Source organism: Gossypium hirsutum, chromosome A05 (genome assembly GCF_007990345.1).
Source record: "Gossypium hirsutum isolate 1008001.06 chromosome A05, Gossypium_hirsutum_v2.1, whole genome shotgun sequence".
NCBI lineage: Eukaryota > Viridiplantae > Streptophyta > Magnoliopsida > Malvales > Malvaceae > Gossypium > Gossypium hirsutum.
In genome coordinates, this window is record NC_053428.1 from 2,894,153 (window position 1) to 2,913,607 (window position 19,455).

Below are 19,455 nucleotides of genomic sequence, written 5' to 3' on the forward strand. Positions count from 1 at the left end.
TATCGCCCGGATTAGAACTTGAGCCTGTTGGGAGATTCCCTAGCGCTGAAGTACCAGATTGATACTGAGGTCTAATATTAACAGACACCTTGGATGGTTGGGCACTTGCTGGGGCAAATCCAGGAGGATATGTGGAGTCTTCATTGTCGTCCCCACTATCACCCATAGGGCCTTTTCCTTTGTCAGACCCCCCTTCAACAGCTGTGTTAGCTGGCTCATCATGTTGTTCTGTGACTCCAGCATGTTTTTCTGGGACTCTAGCATTTGATCATTCATCTCCTGCTGGATCCTAGCCAGCTGTTTTTGCATCTGAACTTGAAGTTGTTCCTATATTTGTTCTAATTTCTCTAACCTCTGATCCATATCCCTTGTTTTCCTCCGTGTATAGTAGCGATGTTCCAGGGTAACTAGATAAATTATCACTAATTAATAGGGTTCTTTTGTGTAACTTAATGCATATGATGCGATGTGATGTAAATGTATGAAATGAATGCAAAACTAAGAAGGCGTCAATTCTGATTCAATTTCTTTTAAAAGAACTTTATTAGAAAACAGAAAACTTTACATAAAACGGGTTATATATACGACCTAGCCCTTATGCCCAAAGTTTTAACTCTCTCGAGAAGCCCAGCTAGCTCTCGACCTCGATCTGACTCTAATTCATACTTTACACTCAACACGTCAGCTTGAACTGCTAGAGTTTGCAAATGCTCCGCTACCTCTCGAATCTGAGCCACGGCCTCACCCATGATGTGATCTCTGTCCCTGACCTGGTTCTGAGATCTATTTAGCAGCTCTTTCCAATGCTCATTATCTGACTCAAGAAGTTGAATTTGAAGTTCCCGATTCTGAAGTACGGTCTCAAGTTCTTCTATCTTCCCTCTCAAATCCTCGATCCTATTTAAGCTTGCCTTCAGCTCTACTGCAGAGTTGCGACTACGAGATTGATGAAGCGCCATCTCTAACTCCTCTACTCGAGCTCTTAACATTTCTTTTTCATTCTGGCTTTCAACCAAACTCTTTTTTAAGACGCTCTCTCGTGCACAAGTATCATGAAATCTTTTTTCCCATTGTTCGGCTTTAGACCTTTCCTCTTGGACCTCTTGTCGCCATTGCTCTGACGTCTTTCTCAGTCCAGCATTTCTCATTGACTTATGTAGTTGCCGGTAATCAGTCTTCAAAGCGTCCAAGTCCTCCTCAGCTTTTCTTTTCCCCTTTTACAGTTTCTCAGCCTCGAGTTTCTGAACGTCGATATCTAACCTTAGATGCATATTCTCTTCCTCCAACTGTTCTATCTTCTTTCTTAACTCTGAATTTCTCCTTTTGAACTCTTGTTTTATAATTTCCAACTCGGAAGGAATTACTCGTAAGTGTTCTTCCATCGATTAGACACCTTCTAGACTTGGCCTCGGAATATTATCATTGATCCTCTTACTCAACCACCTACTATACTCAGGAGTCGTCATTGGGCATCCAGTCAACTTCTTCATTCGGTGTGTCTGTTTCCAGGCATCAGCGATTTCTCGAACTCTCTTATTATAATTATCCCCTTTATACAAAAATTCACTATGAGCTAACCCATGTGTCGCAGGTACAAATTGCTCTAACTCATACTGCCTTAACACCAGCAAAGGGGCATACCCAACAGCTCCCCAAACTCCAAGCAGAGGTACCCAATCAAAATTTCCGCACCGGTAGAGGACTTCATCGGGAACTATCCAAAAGGCCTTCCATTCCACATCTTTTTCTTGGAGATTTTGGAGAATTGTCATCCACCTTTCTTCTGATATGTCGTCCCTCATGGGCGTAGCTGCTATCTCTTTCAAAGGGGAATAATTTTCAAAAAAAACTCAATTCGGCCTTCTGTGAACTTTTCAGAAGTGGCCATGGAACCAAACCAATAATAATTGCGCACATCCCATGAATCTTCCTTCACCTGCCCTTCGACGCACATTTAAAGATCTGAATGTCTCTACTAGAATTGCTGGTACCGGTGTAGCCCACTTGGCAAGCCGATCAAATAAATCAGTGACTACTTCGTCGATATGTCGTAACGCTTTGGGAAAGATCACTAACCCATAAATACTCAAGGCGAAAACGTCAACTTTTTTTTTGCATCTAGATATGCCAGGATCAAGTCTCTCAAGTTCACCCAAGGAATGCATTTCCCCTCACCTTTTTGTTGAATCCTGGCTGTAACCCACTGCTCACTCATCCTAGTGACGTTCATTAGCTTCTTTACAAAACTTGGTACATTGGGGACCTTAACATACACTCTGTCCGTTTGAAACCTTGGACAATGTAACAGGGCTGAATACTCCTCCACGGTTGGCACCAAGTCCACTTTCCCGAAGGTGAAACAACTATATGTGGGGTTCTAGAACTGAGTCATAGCTCGAAACAAGTACTTTTCTACCTTAATATCGAGCAGGTAAGGCAGATCACCGTAGTTGTAGTAGAACAATTTCTTGGTCTCGTCATTCCAGCGGGCCCATATATCCCTCAATTCTTGGAGCTCATTCTGTGTCACACTAATACGGGTGAAGTCCCACAACTCCGACGCATACCCCTCGGCTAGGGTATCCTCTTTCTCGAGCTGAGCATTTTCTGACCATGCACGAAAACCCGCGTTATCCTCTACTTTATCAAGAAGTCCGCTCTCCATGACAAGCTCTCTAACTTAGTAATCGAACAGGTATTGACACCTTCCTAGATATGAAATAACATGCAATCATGGCAAAAATAAAACACAATAAGTTAGTATTAAATAATAAAAATCAAAGCAAGCAAGAAATAATCAAAAACCTATTTGGGTAATCACTAGAATTTGGCATGGCTCTACTTAGGGTAGGTCCCTAAAGGTTACTATATGCGGTTCAGTTCTAAGGAAAGGGTACCTAAACCAGCAGATTCCTTGATCCTCACCCATTATAGGCTCATATGGATCGAGTTCAGTTCAGGGGGATACATTTCCCTATGGCCATGCGGAGGTGAAAACCTCACGAAACCATAGGTACGGATGTATCCCAGAGGCGATCCACTAGCCCATGCGGAGGTGAAAACCTCAAGAAGGCATAGTTTCTCACTCCCACTTAAGGGTGCGACCACAACGGACATGCAGTATGATGCAGGAATAACATAAGAGAAGATAAAAATGATACTAACAAATGTGACGGAAGAAAAAATAATTTCAAACCACAATTTCCATTTTCGACAAAAGGATAGAAATTAATCAATTTTACGGCTTGACTCTCTGTTAAGGTCCCTAGCGGAGTCACCAAGCTGTCGAAACCATTTTTAATTTTAAAACGTGGATCGACTTTAAAAACATGGATGGAGTCGCCACCAATTCTTTTTGAGGTGTAATTGGGTCACCTTATAAAGCATTTTGGTCTACGAATGTTAAGAAAACATGTTCGGGAATCAATTACGTAGGAGGAAGGATTAGCACCTTCGTAACGCCCAAAATCGGTACCAAATTTATTAATAATGTCCTTATTGTTGAAAATTTTAAGAGATTTTAAAATATAATTCTTTTAGAAAATATTTGAACGGTTCATTTTGGGACATTAAGGCTTATTTGTTCCAAAAGGACAAAATGTCACACCCAGCACGTTAGGATGCAACATTTTAACCCTCAAGACCCAAATGGTCCCTTAATTTTCCGAAACCTGAGACTAGAAGGATATTTAAACATTTAGATGACCCAAAAAAACCACAACCCAACACGTTAGGGCATGACTCTTTCGGACTTCCAAACGCGCAACATTGCCTTGTTTTATAAGACTTTCGAAAACGATCTAAAGTCAATTAAAAAATGTATTTATTTAATTTATTTTTTGAAAAAAATGAAAAAACTAAGAACTGGCTTAAGTGAGTTTAAATTTGAGTCGTTATACCATATAAGGAAACAGGTATGCCATTGTGAAATATATAACAATAATCTAATGCAACAATATAATACGACTAAATCATAACAGGATCAGAAGATATGCATATAAAGTAAAAGGCATAATTTAAATTGAATATATATGCAAAATAACATAAGAAAATATTTTGAAGACCGAGGTATACTTTGAAATGGGATTTAAAAGAAACAAATGTATGAATAAAATATAATACATATATATATATATAAAAGAATATGGACAGCAAGCAATATGAAATCAATAATAATATATAGTGAGGAGTAATAAATAATAATAATTTAGTATAAAATAATTGATAAAAAAAATGGTGTATATAAAAAACAATATGATAAGTCCATTAAAGAATATATTTGAAGGAAAAAAAACTTTTAGGGGAAAAAATGTATATATATATATAAGTTATAAGTAATAAAAAAATGGTAGTAAATAGTAAAAATAATGAAGAAAATAAGAAGTATAATAAACTATATTTAAAATTATGAGCCTAAAAAAAAACTAAATAGTATAAAAATGCTTATTAGTAAAAAATAATAATATAACAAATAATATAATAAATATGATGAAGATTTATACATAAAAAAATTAACTTTGCTAAAAAAAACTATAATAAGCATGTAATATGAAATGATATAATAATGTAAAACATAACTCAAATTGATTAAATTAAATGAAAATAAATAAAAAATAATGAAAATAATATAATAAGCATAATAAATAATAGTGTAAAAAAATAATACAATAAATAATAGGAAAATAATTTAAAAAATGATAGTAAAAAAAGTAATAATAGATTAATAATAATACAAAAAAAAAATTTGTGATAAAAGTGTCTAAAATAAACAAAATAGGGCTTAATTGGAATCACAACGGAAGTTCTGGGGTAAAACATAAATAAAAGGGGAAGGGAGGATCTCATTGGAGCGCGCGTGGAATAAGGGGGTTTAAAAATGTAATTTACCCAAATTATTGAACCTAGCATTTAATATGGACCAAATTAAAAGCTGCACAAAATTGCTGGGTGAAATTCAAAAACAAAAGTGAAGCAGATTTGGGCAGCAAGAAAATGCACGGGGACTTAGTGCGAAAATTGACCCTTTAAGGGCAAAATGCGTGGGCCCCACCACTTTAAAAGCTATTGAATGGCATCTGCCATTTTTAAGAACCAATTTTATTTTTTATTTCTAGTGTTTTTCAAAAAAGAAGCAGAATGCTTTTTCTTCCTTGCTCCCTCTCCATTTTTGCTAGGAGTTCAACCTAGCTTGCGCCACCCTGGAGGATCATCGGTGCCACGCACCTTCACCCCATCGCCGGTTCACGGATCACGACCGGGTAAGCCCTCCTTTCTTTCTTTTTACTTAAAATCACTCTATAAACAAAATAAAAAAAGGGAAAAAAAATACGAATCAAAAAAGTTACAGGAAGAAGAATGAAAAATCACCTTTCAATCCTGAGACTAGATTTTTGATTTACTTCCGATCTTTTCTCTATAATTTCTGCTAGTGTACTTATATAATGAGCAAAAAAAAAAGAACCCCGTTTACAATGTTTAAAATGGCTTTTATAGCCTAGAAAAACAAATAAACTCTTCTATTGGTTGCTATCTGTTTGCTTCCTGTTACAGGTGTTGTTGCGGATATCTCGAAAGCACAAGGCGTGACAAAGAGGGACTGCTGGTAGCGCACGTCTCGGAGGTGCAATGGATGGTGGAGGCACGTGGGGATGAGGGTATTTGGAGTGGATTTTGTTTTGGTTTTGGGCTGTTTTGGGTTATAGGATTGGGCTAGTGATTAATGGGTTTGATTAGTGGGCTGGGCAAAGAAAATTGGTCCAACACAAAGCTCACAAGGCATCGTCTACAATGTCTGCAAAAAAGTGTAAAACTGGCCTTTTCCTGCAGAAAGACTTGCAATGGGATGGTAGCTATTATTAAAAGTAACTACAAATTGTAAGCAGATATTTGATTTCTATGTAATTTGATGTCCTAACATCTCTGAACTCAATTGGTATAATTACTATTACAATAACCAAAATGACGTAGGTTTAAGCACATTTAGACATATTTTTTTCTATTTAAACATTATATAAAAAAATAAAATTCTAGCTGATATTGTTTTGAGCTGTGTTCATAATTCTTTGGCAGAGAGAAGATCAAACCAGTGTCAAAGTTTAAAATGAATTTTCTAACTATGATAGCAAAGAAAACGATGATGAAAGGTCACTTAAAAAAAAGTGACTACATGTTCGTATATATGTCTATCAAATATGTTATGAAAAGGTGTCATTCTCTCTAAAAGGCCAACCTCGTAATCTTACACACAAGCTTCGTACTTTGTTTAGTGTTGGGCCCATAGCCCTATGCAATATGAGTAACAATACTACTAACACACGTAAAACCATGAAAAAAATGGAAAGTTAAAAATGAAAAAGGGCAAAAAAAAAAAAACAATCAATGAAGCAAGTTAACTGGTAAGGTAAAAAAAATGAGTATACAAGCACCCCTATTGAAAACCCAGTAGTAGATTTGGTGGTTACTTCTCCTTGACTACCTGTAATATAAATGCTCCATAGAGCAACCCGTATGGTTGTACGGTTGAACATCAATGAACAAAAATCCGATCCTAATTCTTGCTTCAAGTTTTGAGGTCGGGGAGCAATTGAAGGCTTTTATACGTACAGTTGTGCTATGACTTCCGTGAATATCTCCACAAGCAGGCTGCCAAGACTGTTCCACCAGCAATGGCTGCTAAAATCTGTGCTCCACATATTTCAAGGGAAAATTTCACTAGTTGATGAAAAATGTAGCGTGTGAAACGACATGCGCATGTGGTGTATAATCATACATTTTAAACCTCTCCCAGAAACATCTTTTAATAACAGAAATCAGGAATCAAGATATCCAAGTAATGATATTGTATTTTAATATATTCCACATACACAAAGTTCAGTAAAATGAGAAGATAACTGACCTTTGCATCTCTACTAGGAGCATTTTGCTTGAATAGTGATCTTAACAACTTAAACCGAGATGCTTGTGGCATAAGAATCACTACAGTGTACTGTTTTTTGCAAGGGTAAGGCAGAATCCTTCGTAATGCTGACTGCGCTGTTGAAGGTGTCAGAGTTTCTCTAACCCTAGATCGTCCTTCATCTTGAATCTGCACCAGATAAAGGTTCAAAACAAATAAATACTTGCTCTACTCTAATAAAGAGAAAGAAAATATGACTGACAATGACATGCTTTAGTTTCAGTATTGCAAAGGCAACACTGATGGTCACGCGCATGATATTCGAACAAATCATCTTCTCCATTTTCTTTAAAAATAATTTTAAATCCAAAGTACTTTTGAACTTTATGGCGAAAACCATTAATTGAATGTACGTAGTTACTTGTGGATATCTACTTTTTTATCCCTTAAGACTTCAGACAACATCCTTCAGATTTGATGACTTAAGAGACATGGAAAATAAAAATTTAAAGACATAAAACTCAGGTAACAGACAGGCAAACCACCTTGAAGGAAGTGCCAACATCACCGGAGTAGATCCTTGATTGGTAGCTTCTTAAAATTCTCTCCAGCCAGTAATAATTTTCCTGAGACAGTGAGTGATTGAAAATTAGAAGTCAGAATTCACTTAAATGGAAAAGGTGATACAAGTTAAAATCCTTGAAACTGACTAGCACAAAAAATTTAACATGCAGCTCATACAAAATTTAACCTGCAGTCCATTTTCATGGGCTCTCTGCTCGATTTCAAGCACAGTTGAAACATCCTGATCTGTAGGCCCTTCTTCTTGAAGATGTACCACTTCATCCAAAGCAAGATCAACCTGTTCCACAACTGAAACAGTGAGATGATGCCACTTAGCCACTACAATCAGGAAAGATATAAAAGGAAATACATACCAACTTTGAGGAGATTTCTGGATCACAAGAAAAGTTTATACTCACATCTCCACGAACATCACCAGTTCTAGAAGGTTTATTGCCACCAAGGAACACAGAAACACAAGCAGAATAGATCTGGAACATAAAGAGCAATTACAAAACAGTAGTCAAAGATTAGTTAAACAGTTAAAGCGTAAATTTTAGGAGAAGTGCATACCTGCCCATGCTTGAAACGAAGAACCTGCACTATTTTTGTTTCAATAAGTTTGCTCAGGAAACCGACACAGTGAATCTCTTCTACCTGGCATTTTGGTTTCCAATAGCAAGGTGCATTAAAAAGAAAGAAAACGTCAGTCAAGATTCTCAATTATTCCTTTTCCAGATTTACAAGGGCCTATAACAAAAAAAGAAAAGCACACACCATTGTTCCATTCTTCAACACCACAGGAAAGCATAGCTGGACTGAACATTGAGCTTCTACCATGGGGCTGCGTACCACATCACTGCAATCACAACAAATGCATCAGAAAAATTATTGAATGCCAAATAGAAATTATATACTAGCCTACATCAAAAGCCAGCCAATATGCCATACATGAATGCAAAATTGTATGCGTACAACTACATGTTACAAAGAGTGCTAAAATTTTAACTCAAGGATAATCCATTAACAGCGGAACTGACTCCACCTAAATATTCTTGTCAAAACACCTTGACATTGTCTACCACCACCACCAGATACAGAGGTACCTACCGAATTACGGTTTTAGGAAATTTAAATGGTAATCCTTTGAGATCATCACGGTTGTAATGGAATATAGCTTCAGGAGACTTAGGTATTCCACCCTGAAAAGATAATTGCAACCTTTGTTAGCATAAATGAAAGATGAAAGCAAACATAGATACCTTAAAAGAACCTCATCCTACCAAATACTGCAATATTAGAGGAAGTGCAATTGTGGGATCAATATTCCCAGTTATGACAACTGTAAAAGTTGATGGGTCCTTAAAACAGCGATTGAAGTATTCACAAGCTTTTACTGGGTCAACTTTTCTGAGGTCACTTAGTCTAATAGGCTGCAAAAGATGAAACCAAATAAAGTTAAAAGCAGGCACAACTGCCAGAAAACCTAAGAGATATTTAAGGCATGAGATCATACATACCCGGAAAAAATAAGAGTTTCCATAGTTGATCTCTTTCACCCGATTTGCAAATGCAGTGTAAGGATCCCTCTCTTGAGCACGAACTGCTTCTTCTGCCATTTGCATCACTATTTTGACTTCTTCTTCCCCGGGAATTACATTTGTTGTAAATAGTTGATAGACAAGCTGCCAGAACAGTTAAATAATTTACCTTTACAGTTAAGTTAGAAATGAAAAGCAAAAATACAATATTCAGCACATTTCATTTGGTAAATCAGGGTTAGGATAGACATCTTTAGCAACCTCTTCCGATCCTTTGTTCTAAGCAGTACGCAATGTACAAAAAGGAAAATTAAAAAAAAAAAAAACATTTCGAAGCCTAGTTTTAAAGCTATGGCTAGATGTCGAGAAAACAACATAGAAATTATGATTAGTTAAATCAAGTTGAGTGCTTCTAAGTTCTACAATCTCATTTGGGATTATAGTCACAAGAAAGTTATAAAAAGATGAACAAAACACTAACAATACTCAACAAGTTTACATTTAAAATTCCAGTGAACCAAACCTGCAAGGCAGTTTCCAAGTCTGAAGGTGAACAATCACCGGAGAAGGTCCTCATATAGGCCCCAAGCTTTGTACCAACTTCTACTCTCTTGCCAGCAAGCATCTCCATTAGCACTGATGGTTTATGACCAAATACACCAATTTCTCCAGCAATGGTTGATCCCATTGAACACGAAAAATACTCACTTTCAGGAAGTTCAGATAACCCCCCATATGAGAACCCTGTAAAAAGAACCTGTTGAATGGTGCATAAGAAGCATGTTTTTAACATTTATCAACTCTAGAAAGCATATCATACCTTGAAACCAAATAAAGGACACATAAAGCTGTCTTAAGGCTAATTTTACTAGAATTATTCAAATATTGCCTCAGGCAAGTAACTGAACATCCATAGAGATGCTGCAATGGTCAAAGCAATTATACCTGGTCATCAAAAAAGTCTGTACACTTGTAGCAAACCCGCATTCCATTTGATAGAGTTAATTCAGTAGCTCCAATATTTGAGTACTCTATCTGCTCTACAATGTACCTGAAGTGAATAATTTAATTGACTTAGGAATAAATAACCAAAGAAGATAGTCAATCTTTTCATGAATGAGAGCATTTGAAACAGTTAAGAGTAATAATCTGAAGAGGGAAAATTGAGGTGCTGAAAGAAACCAAAGCAATCCATCACATTCTATGATATGAAGTTATGTTATTCCTAATTCCTAGTAAGGTGCATTACATTTATGATTGACAAAATAAATTTAAAAGGGGGACACAAATAGGTAGCAAGGTAAAAATAGTTGCAAATATACAATACAAGGACATTATAAAGTAGAAAGGCCAAACTTTACCCTGGATCCGGTTTTATATTAACAATTTCTTCTGGAATGTACTCATCATCCCATGGGGCAATGCTACCTTCCTTCTCAAGATTATTGATCTTCAACACAACTTTTTTAAGGTCATCAACTGTAGCAGAAGCTTGAGGTTCAATTGTCTTTAGGACACAGCTGCATGATGTTTGTAACTTCTCTGCGTACTTGGACACTTCTGATGCAGATATATCTATGTAAAGGTAATGATGATTAGTGCAAAACATAATATCGAACCTGGTTCATCTCTGTATGTCTAGAAAAAGAAATGTTCACTCACAAGGCAGAATAGATTTTTGGAGTTGAGCTTCATACTCAATACCAATAACAGGTTCATTGTGGATAAAGTGCTGCAAAATGAAAATGATGAATATAAAGGATCTTTCTAGATTCACAAAACCTCAAGGTAGATAAATGGAAAGGATTCTAGCCACTCTAATAATATACCTGAATATATTCATCTCTTAAGCTAGTTGATTGCATTTGATCACGCTCCAAATAGGCAGATTCAATCTCTGACATCAACAAGGCTCGGACAACAGACACTTCACGCTCAGAGAACCCATGAAGTCGCACCCTTGCAACCTGAAGCACAATACATCAGCGAGACGATATGAATGAAAATTAAGGAAGCAGAAAGGAATACAAATGATTCGAGAGATCAAAAAAAGATAGCAAACCTCAATTAGCATCGATTCTAGGGCCTGCAATGTCCCTTTTTCCTTACAAGTGGAGCTCATAATGTAAGCCTTTAAGGGGCTAACAAGAGCATCTGAAGCAGCAGAGCATGAGAAGTAGGGTGGATCCTTTCTACGAGAGAGTTTAAAGAACCTTTGATTCAGAGCATGTAGAAACATGGACTCTACAAGCATGTCCCTATAGTCTTTTACTGTGTTCAGCTCATCAGCTGGCATCTTATAGCTAATCATCACTGCAGACTTTTACAAGGCAATGACAAGAAAATGGAATTATGAATTGTAGATATCCAACAAAGCCATATGCTCAAATATGTTCAAGACTTGAAGTGTACTTACCCCAGCAGCTTCAGACTCCACAAAACACGAAAAGCGTGGATCCTCATGAGAAGGAACAGGAAATGACGGTATGATTGGAGGGTCAGGCCCAGAGTTTTTCCCCTCAAAATGAGTCCTTATCAACTCCACAACACTCTAGAGGAGAGAGAGAAACAAAGAGAGAAGTTGTTAAGCACTCTAGACTGGTAAGCAGACTAAGGTTATAACTCGGAGTAGAGTTTTCATGCAAACATAAACTAACCTCTGTATCAGGAAAATCTCCAACAGCTATCACTGCCATATTGTGCAGATGGTACCATTTTTTATAAAACTGCTTCACTGTTTCAGAAGACACAGTTCGAATTACTTTTTCCAATCCAATTGGTAGGCGCTCAGCATACTGCAAACAACCCAGCTTTAGATGTAATATAAAATGTACTACAACATAAGGTTAGGATTGGATAGCTAGTTAGACTCCCAACCAAAATACATTGATGATGTTACTTTGAAACTTTGAACTGCAAGCTTAATCTCAAGTCTCAACAGCAAGGAAGATGAAAGGAGTTCACTAAAGACTATGAATGGAACACTATTCTTATCCCCATTGCCTGCTGATATGATATTTGCTGAGCTCCATTATAAAAGTGAATACAAAAGTAGTGCTAATGATCAGACAAATAAATAGATCCCATCATAGCTATGAGTAGGCTAAAGATCTCCACTCTAAAGCCCTTATAAATCAATTAATTCAACAAATGATCTGTATATAAATGAGTGAGTAGTAGTACCTTAGAACCTTCCATCATCAGAGCCCAATGTGCATCCTGCATCCTTCCACTGGCATTTCTGTTTCCTCTATACTCCTCCATAACAGCCCCTCTTTCTTTTTCCAGATCATCTTTCGAGACTCGAATCTGCACAACCAATCGGTGGTAAAGAAACACACAAAAGAAGAATAAAAAAAGCATCCAAATAGCAGGAAACGGGGTAGTAATATACCTCCGAACTGAATTCTGCCAATACCGAGATGGCCTGAGACAACAGCTCAGGCCTATCAATAGGAACAAACAACTCGTATACAGTATCATCGGCAGATGTGACCGCATTTTGACAAGCACCAAATTCAGCTCCAATACTTTCAAGAAACTTGACAATATCATGATTTGTGTACTTCTTAGTGGCGCTAAAAGCAAGGTGCTCAACTATGTGAGCAACTCCACGCTCACCTTCCTCTTCCAAAACTGAGCTGCATAAACGCCGTTAAAATTAAGTATTCTGTATAAAATATTTCCTACACGGTTCGGGCTTAAGCAAGAAAAAACTCTAAAAAATCCCTAAAAAGGGCTAGGTCTTGCTAGGTGTTTGATTAAGTCAATAAATTCTTGAACGAAAAGCATGAAACGGAGGAGAGACTAACCCAACTTTAACAGCGAGAGCGAGAGCGGCTCTCAATCGAGGCTTAGGATTAGAACGAACATAGTAAGTAAGTCCATTGTCGAGTCTGCCGTAGTCCACTCCGAAGGGTTGGTGTTGGAACTCTTGATCTAAGTCCACGTTTACCAGCTTCAAGGACCTGAAGCCGTGCTTCTTCGCGATCTGCGAGTTGTCGATTGGAAGCAAATCCATGTCTCTCGAAGGAAATTGGAGAATAAATGAATGGTTCGATGTTCCGTTTTCTTCAAATTGCTTTATTTATTTAAAAAAAATTGTTAACGGCAATCAGTTTTAGTAGTTGCAAAAATTTGTAATCCTGATCTGAGAAGGAAAAAATGTTCATTTTGAAGATGGGATTGGGCCTGCAACTGGAACTGGATCGTACTTTTTCTTTTTTTCTCGTCAATTGCGTGGAACCCACGTGAAATCTGAGGAGATTTTTCTAATTTTTTTGTTTGTAAACACTTTTCTTTTCGGGAACATTAGTATGTTTCGTACTTTAGCCCATAGCCCCCATCTAATTTTTAATTAAATTTGAATATTTAAAACCGGAATTATTTAAGCTTAAAAAGCGGCTAAAAGTGAATTGGACCACTTAACCAAAGGGCTAAGGACCCATCTTGGCATCTAGCTTTGCCCTTGATAAATATAGTAAACATTTGTGGATTTTGCTTTGGTGCTTGTCTTGTCTCTTTCTCGAGACATTTTGACTCTGGTATAAGCCCTGTTTGGACGTCGTTTAAGAAAGGAAAAGGAACAAAAGCAGTCCAAAGGCCCAAGAAAAGGATGAATGGAGTTTTTCATTATTTTGTGAGCATGGATGGCATTTTCCCTTCTTGTTGTATAATAAACCCTTTGTCCTCTCGCGCTTGGCTAATTTCTCAAGGGTTATGAAATTATATCTGGTTTAGAGCCTAATTTCTTTTATTCTTGACAAGTCACTTTGGTTATTGGTTATACGTGAGTTCCTGCCATGTTTACTCGTCTATTTCTTAGTTCATTTTCTCTTATTTTATTATTCTCTGTCTTGTACCTATCCTACTTACGAGACTCTAAAAAAAGAACAGATTTCAATTTTTTTATTATCAAAATATGTAGTATGATGGCATCCCCCTCCCCCATCTATTTTCGGTAACTTTTCCTTTTCTGATAGCTAAAGGAAAGCTAAGCCCTAAAAGCAAAATTTAAAAATATCTGCAAATTTGCATTGAAGTAGTAAATGTTTGTAAAGCTGTAGGCAGAAAATTTGGACGAGAAAATAGACTTCTTTATTTCATTTCGAAAGAATATACAATACTTATGTTTCAAATTATTTTGTCAAAGCATGCATTTATTTTCTGAATGGAGAAATTCCCATTGTATGTATGATGGCAACTTTTCACATCCATTTTCAATGTTCGTGTTAGAAATTGCCACTTTAAAATTCATAAATAGTTGTGGGAATTTGCCATCATCCAGTGAGCACTTTTCCATTCAAAAAAGATTTCAAAGAATTAGGGTTAACCTATTAAATGTAATAAAACTCAGAAATATAGCAATAGAATAACAGGGCGTTTGGTCTAGTGGTATGATTCTCGCTTTGGGTGCGAGAGGTCCCGAGTTCGATTCTCGGAACGCCCCATTTTTTTACTTAAGAGTTAACTTTTTTTATTTTCTTTAATTTTTTTATTTACTAATCCTTACTAATGCCATAAAATATAAGCCATTGAAACGAGAACATTTCGTTAGGGTTTAGCCGTGGCTAGAGAGAGAGATGGGAAGGAGGATACTGAACGATGCGTTAAGGTCAATAGTGAATGCTGAGAGGAGGGGCAAGGCCACGGTGGAACTGAAACCAATCTCCAACGTCATATCTTCCTTTCTCAATATCATGAAATATCGAGGTCAGTTCCTTCCCTTTTTTTCTATTTTCTTTTGTTTAATTCATTGTCTGTGATTATGGATTTGTATTATTTAGTTCAATATGCATGGGTTTTTTCTTTAATTTAATTTGGTATTGATTAATCTCGAGAATTGGTTTGGTTGAAATGACCTAATTTTGATAGTTGTTATTTAAAACTGCAAACTCTTTTTGTGAATTCGAATATTGTTGTATCAGTGAATGCTTATGCTTATGTATGGCAAAGAGTTGAACTTCAATAAGCATATTCATTTAATTGGTTTATACACATTATTTGGATGTCTGATAAAGAATTTGAGTGTTGAAAGACATCGATTCATTTTTTAGACTAAACAAGTTATCATAATAACTGAAGATTAATCCTTTTCTTCACCTCAGTAAGCTTATCTTGTATGAAATTGGAGGGCAATGGGTATTTATTAATAAGATGCAGTGGTGGTATGATAATAGTGCTTCTTCCTTTCTTATTCTGGTTTATTTTCACTTTTTCTTGATACTTAAGTGTTTAGATTGATTTCTAGAATCCATGCTTCTATCTTCAGTTGCCTGGTTATTTTATCAATATGATGTGGAAGGAATTATGCAAAATTTCTTCCTTGTTTTGTCAACCGTAGTTTTTGTTTATTTGAAGCTTTGAAAACCATTAGGCATCATGCTCTTTTCGATGAATTAGCGCTGTTGTAATCTCATGAACTAAGTGGCTGCGAATCTAGTTGTCATGATATCTAGAGTTGTGGCTACTGCTACTTTTGAATCTATTGCTTCTTGCTGTGTTTTTGACTTCTTTGTAAATTGCATTTTGAAAGGATACATAAAGAACTTCGAAGTTCATGATCCACATAGAGTGGGCAGGATAACAGTTGACCTGCAAGGAAGGGTAAACGATTGCCGGGCACTCACTTACAGGCAGGACATCAAAGCAAAGGAAATCGAAAAATACAAAACACTTAAACTTCCAACTCATCAGGTTTGTTAAGAATCCATGTGTCTCTGGTGTTTCAATTATTCATTGCCAATTTAATGTAGAAAGTGCTCGATACAGAATGCAGATGCAGCAGCTATGTTTGTAGAATCTGCATGTCATGCAAGGGTGAGATCTTCTAGTTTGATACTCACCTTGTTTATTTTCTTATTACGTGCAGTGGGGTTATGTTGTGATTTCAACTCCGGATGGTGTTTTGGATCATGAAGAAGCCATTCGAAGGAATGTAGGTGGGCAGGTTCTGGGTTATTTTCATTAGACTTGTTTATCTTTCTGATAGTTGTTTGAGCTCTGCTTTATCTGTGAACTTTCAATCAAATATCTATCTGAATTTGGTATCGTTTAAAACGGAATATTAGAATATATAACTTTTGGTTTGATGCCTGTATTTGTATTTGAGGACTAGAATTTTACAGTGTTTGCTCCATTGGTAGCCTGCTATCTAAGGTTTTTCACTTGAAATGTCATAAGCTCATTCACATATATTCAGGCTTAAGCTGCCAATCCAATTTTAAGACGTTTGCATCTCCATAGTTTTTGCCTTCAAAGTGCTCCTTTTATCTTTGATCTAAAACATGGATTTTTATGCTTTGCATAATATGCTTCAGTGTTCACAAAAAATGCCCCAACTAGGAAGTAGGAACCCACAGGGCCATCAGCTTTTTAGCCTCCAAGTAAAGATAAGGGTTGAACCCGATCTAAAGCAGTAGTTTTGCTGATAACCCATAGTAGCAAATTTATGTCTGGTGCCATTTGGAATGACTGATATTACTCTCTTCACACATTCACATCCCGAGACACAGCCTGAGAAAGTTATTCTGCTTTTTGTTTCTCCAATTTCAAAAGAGCTGTTTTATTGCATCAAAGAAGCTTATCAAAGCAAATAATATTTCAACTCTAGTTGGATAGGTAATATATTATACATCCCTGTAATGTTAAAAAAAAAAATTCTGTATGAACATGCAAATTGAAAATAGTCGTAATAACATAAGACAGCACATTGGAAATTCAGAAACTACATATACATTAGCGATTCTGTCTGAGGTAATTTAAGTATGTGGTCAAGGTATCATAATCAGGAAGCTTAGGGTGAACATGAGTGGCACTCTCCTTCGATGATCCCTCAATTGATGTTTGAGCCTTTGAACTTTTGGCACTACCTGATGATATACTCTTCCGGACGGGTGAAGATACGTGTTCCTTTTCTTATGATTTCAAAGTTCCACCGACTGAAGATCTCTTGGTCTCTGAAACCAGCCTTGAAGTTGGTTGAGATGAAAACCGGGAATGCTGAAAACTTACTCGGTGATCTGAGTTCTTCTTCTGAGGCTGTCTTTGGTTTAGCTTCGTCAGCATCTGGGCTCTTTGAGGTTAAACTCTTTTCCTCACCATTGTCAAGTGCTACTGCTGGCTCGGAGGAAACTGTAGTTCTGTGATCGGAACTTCTCCATAAATATGAAAGAGGAGCTTTCGTCCTTCGAGAAATTCTTGTGTTTGAATGCACCTTTAAACATGTTTTAGGAAGATCTTCATCAGAACCACTATTTCCAGAATGAAAATATGGGACAGGGGTCCTTAAGCTTGATCTTTTGTTGTATGAGCCTTTACTTTCTTCAAAGCTTGGAGTTTTGTTGTATTGATCATCAGTGCTACTAAAAGCCTGTTTTGGCAGTTCCTCCTGAGAATCATCGTCACTAGAGTGAACCTGAGTAACCAGTGCTCTGGTGCTGAGTATTCTACTTACTTCAGCATTCTCTTTCCTACCGTATGGCTTATGAATGTAAGATCCAGAACTAACTGAAGCTTTTACTGCCGTGGGAAAGGATGATTGCTTAATTCTAGTAGATGTATCATTGGCTGCTTCTTCAGAGGATAATGCATTGCCTACAGGAACTTTAGAATATGTTGGACGCCTATAACCCTTATTTCGAAAGCGACCTGTCAAATTTCCCAAGTTCAGTTCCTTACTTTCTTCCAGACTAGACTCATTAGAACGTTCAGTATCTTCCATGCCTTCAACCAACTGTGGATTGAGACTACTGTTTCCAGCCTCCTGGGAATCCATATTTTGTTTATGACTACCTATACCAGGATTGCTATTCCCAACGAACCTAGATTTGCCTATGTCCTCTTCACTCTCTGAACTACAGCCATAATCATCGAATGTTGCAGGCAAGTCATCCCCATGAGAAGGAACTGCAGAGCTAGTCGAACTTTCAAAGAAGGCAGATGCAGGCCACTCCTCTGAGAAAATATTGGATTTTGAAACGGACTTTTGAGCTGAATTGATATTCTGCTCAATGCTCAAAGAATTTGTACTTGTAAATGGATGACTAGGTGATATCTGACCCGGAAAGAAAAGTCCATGTTCTATTCATGTACTTTAGGATCTTCCTCCAAACCAAAGTTGTCTTCATAAGTATCTGATCCATAATCATCAAAAACTGCCGAGGCGTTGACAAAAGAACCTGTTGTTTCTTCTGTGCCTCTTGGAAGGCTTGCTTCATCATTGAGATGAAATAAATCCTCACCAGAATCCATTCCAGACTTCTGACAGTTTATATTTGATAAAACATCATGATCATCATAAGAAGTCTTTCTATTATGCAGTTCATTCTCTTATCATTTTTGACTCCTGCCAATTTAGATTAGAGAGATCATCATGATCACCGGTAGATGTGTTTAATTGAGAAACAGACGAAGAATATCTTGATTGTTCCCCATCCCTGATGTCATGATGATCAACATTCTGAGGATTCTTAATATCATGCAGTTCATTCACAAATTGCTTCCCATTTCCACCTGAGTTTCTCTTCATGCTCACTTCAGCAAAATGCTCCATCTGCCTGTCTTAAGATTAGTTTGTTAGGGAATATGCATCTCTGATTTCATTATTCACCGATGATTTTTCATTGAAGGAAGCTGTAGTTGACTTGAAGGAACCATGAGTGGATTTGTCACCATTCCTTGCAATGTTACTGTAAACATTTTCAGTCCCCCCTTCCTGGTTATGTTGTTCATTCCTGTCAGCTTGTTCATAATTCCCAGAATCCCTTCCATGAAAGGAATTATTAATAGGATGTCTGGCATGATGTTCATTTCCTGATGATGAGCCAGTATATTTCCGTAGTTCCTCATAATTCATACCATTAGGGGACATGTATGGCTCCATTGAATACTGCTGGGAGATATTTCCCCGGCTTGAAAGTTCAGCAGCAGCTCGGGCAGCCATACTTGCTCGCTCTGCAGATTCAGCAGCTGCCTGAGCAGCTGCAGTAGCATCCTTAAATTTCATTTCCCAGTGTTGACTTGGCGAAGAGGAAGCTCTCTCATTCCCAGAATATGAATTCCTAAATTTCATCCCTTTGATTTTCAGTTCCTGAAAAGCAGAGCACCGAAATAAATACCAACAAGTAACATACAATTGAAAAAATTAACCAAAAGATGATCAATCAGTAAGTTTAAATCTAATAATTAACATACCATGAGGCTTCAAATTTGGAGGATAAGTTCCAGAGGACACCGAATTATTGGTACTAGCATTTGATTGATCAAAATTATTAGGATGAAGAGATGATCTAGAGCTGTGCTCATAGAAGCTTGCGGGTGCTTCACTTCTTCCAGTGTGTTTAGAACCTTGAACATTAGGGGTGCCTTAATCATAATTAGGAAATTGAACGCCTGGAGGTCTCTGCTCATGACTGGGTGAAGCTTGAACAACTGGAGGATCTGCCAAAATTTTGG

At 37.1% G+C, this 19,455-nt stretch overlaps 3 protein-coding genes, 1 long non-coding RNA gene and 1 other non-coding gene across 8 annotated transcripts; 3 read left to right on the forward strand and 2 right to left on the reverse strand.

Moving 5' to 3' along the window:
* Positions 1-1,385: 1,385 nt before the first annotated feature.
* On the reverse strand, positions 1,386-2,165 carry LOC121229183 (uncharacterized). Its single transcript, XM_041112649.1, has 2 exons — positions 1,937-2,165; positions 1,386-1,819 (listed from the first exon to the last, which is right to left on the reverse strand). The coding sequence occupies exons 1-2, from the start codon at positions 2,163-2,165 to the stop codon at positions 1,386-1,388; spliced, it is 663 nt and encodes a 220-aa protein (XP_040968583.1).
* A 2,732-nt stretch (positions 2,166-4,897) lies between these two features.
* LOC107958767 (uncharacterized) lies at positions 4,898-5,914 on the forward strand. The gene is made up of 2 exons (XR_001700719.2): positions 4,898-5,258; positions 5,551-5,914. It is a non-coding gene; the product is annotated as an uncharacterized lncRNA (long non-coding RNA).
* A 220-nt stretch (positions 5,915-6,134) lies between these two features.
* LOC107958766 (zinc protease PQQL-like) lies at positions 6,135-13,222 on the reverse strand. 4 transcript variants are annotated; one of them, XM_041112856.1, is made up of 21 exons: positions 12,813-13,220; positions 12,395-12,641; positions 12,184-12,309; positions 11,658-11,795; positions 11,417-11,551; positions 11,063-11,320; positions 10,830-10,967; positions 10,663-10,732; positions 10,362-10,575; positions 9,946-10,051; positions 9,524-9,757; positions 8,980-9,144; positions 8,743-8,892; positions 8,570-8,661; positions 8,237-8,318; positions 8,033-8,116; positions 7,879-7,950; positions 7,637-7,768; positions 7,441-7,521; positions 6,896-7,084; positions 6,135-6,679 (listed from the first exon to the last, which is right to left on the reverse strand). In XM_041112856.1, exons 1-21 carry the CDS (start codon positions 13,019-13,021, stop codon positions 6,611-6,613), a joined length of 2,991 nt encoding a protein of 996 aa, XP_040968790.1. In that variant the 5' UTR covers positions 13,022-13,220; the 3' UTR covers positions 6,135-6,610. The 4 variants fall into 4 exon arrangements, 2 of the variants coding, with proteins under 2 accessions (XP_040968790.1, XP_016750111.1); XM_016894622.2 differs by having other exon boundaries at positions 7,647-7,757; positions 7,834-7,950; positions 12,813-13,215; XR_001700718.2 differs by lacking the exon at positions 6,135-6,679 and having other exon boundaries at positions 6,899-7,084; positions 7,647-7,768; positions 12,813-13,222.
* Positions 13,223-14,377: 1,155 nt separating this feature from the next.
* Positions 14,378-14,449, forward strand: TRNAP-UGG (transfer RNA proline (anticodon UGG)). The gene has a single exon. It is a non-coding gene; the product is annotated as a tRNA-Pro (tRNA).
* Positions 14,394-16,194, forward strand: LOC107958765 (40S ribosomal protein S15a-5). Its single transcript, XM_016894621.2, has 3 exons — positions 14,394-14,712; positions 15,536-15,696; positions 15,872-16,194. Exons 1-3 carry the CDS (start codon positions 14,583-14,585, stop codon positions 15,968-15,970), a joined length of 390 nt encoding a protein of 129 aa, XP_016750110.1. The 5' UTR covers positions 14,394-14,582; the 3' UTR covers positions 15,971-16,194.
* Positions 16,195-19,455: the final 3,261 nt, after the last annotated feature.

Coding starts and splice junctions, on each gene's coding strand:
- LOC121229183 (XM_041112649.1), bottom strand. CDS start 2,165: ATGCATTCCTTGGGTGAACTTGAGAGACTTGATCCTGGCATATCTAGA. Junction 1,820..1,936: donor AAATGTGCGTCGAAGGGCAG/GTGAAGGAAGAT, acceptor CCCCTTTGAAAG/AGATAGCAGCTACGCCCATG.
- LOC107958766 (XM_016894622.2), bottom strand. CDS start 13,021: ATGGATTTGCTTCCAATCGACAACTCGCAGATCGCGAAGAAGCACGGC. Junction 11,796..12,183: donor TGATGATGGAAGGTTCTAAG/GTACTACTACTC, acceptor GGTTGTTTGCAG/TATGCTGAGCGCCTACCAAT. Junction 10,968..11,062: donor TAGAATCGATGCTAATTGAG/GTTTGCTATCTT, acceptor ATTGTGCTTCAG/GTTGCAAGGGTGCGACTTCA.
- LOC107958765 (XM_016894621.2), top strand. CDS start 14,583: ATGGGAAGGAGGATACTGAACGATGCGTTAAGGTCAATAGTGAATGCT. Junction 14,713..15,535: donor CAATATCATGAAATATCGAG/GTCAGTTCCTTC, acceptor GCATTTTGAAAG/GATACATAAAGAACTTCGAA. Junction 15,697..15,871: donor TTAAACTTCCAACTCATCAG/GTTTGTTAAGAA, acceptor TATTACGTGCAG/TGGGGTTATGTTGTGATTTC.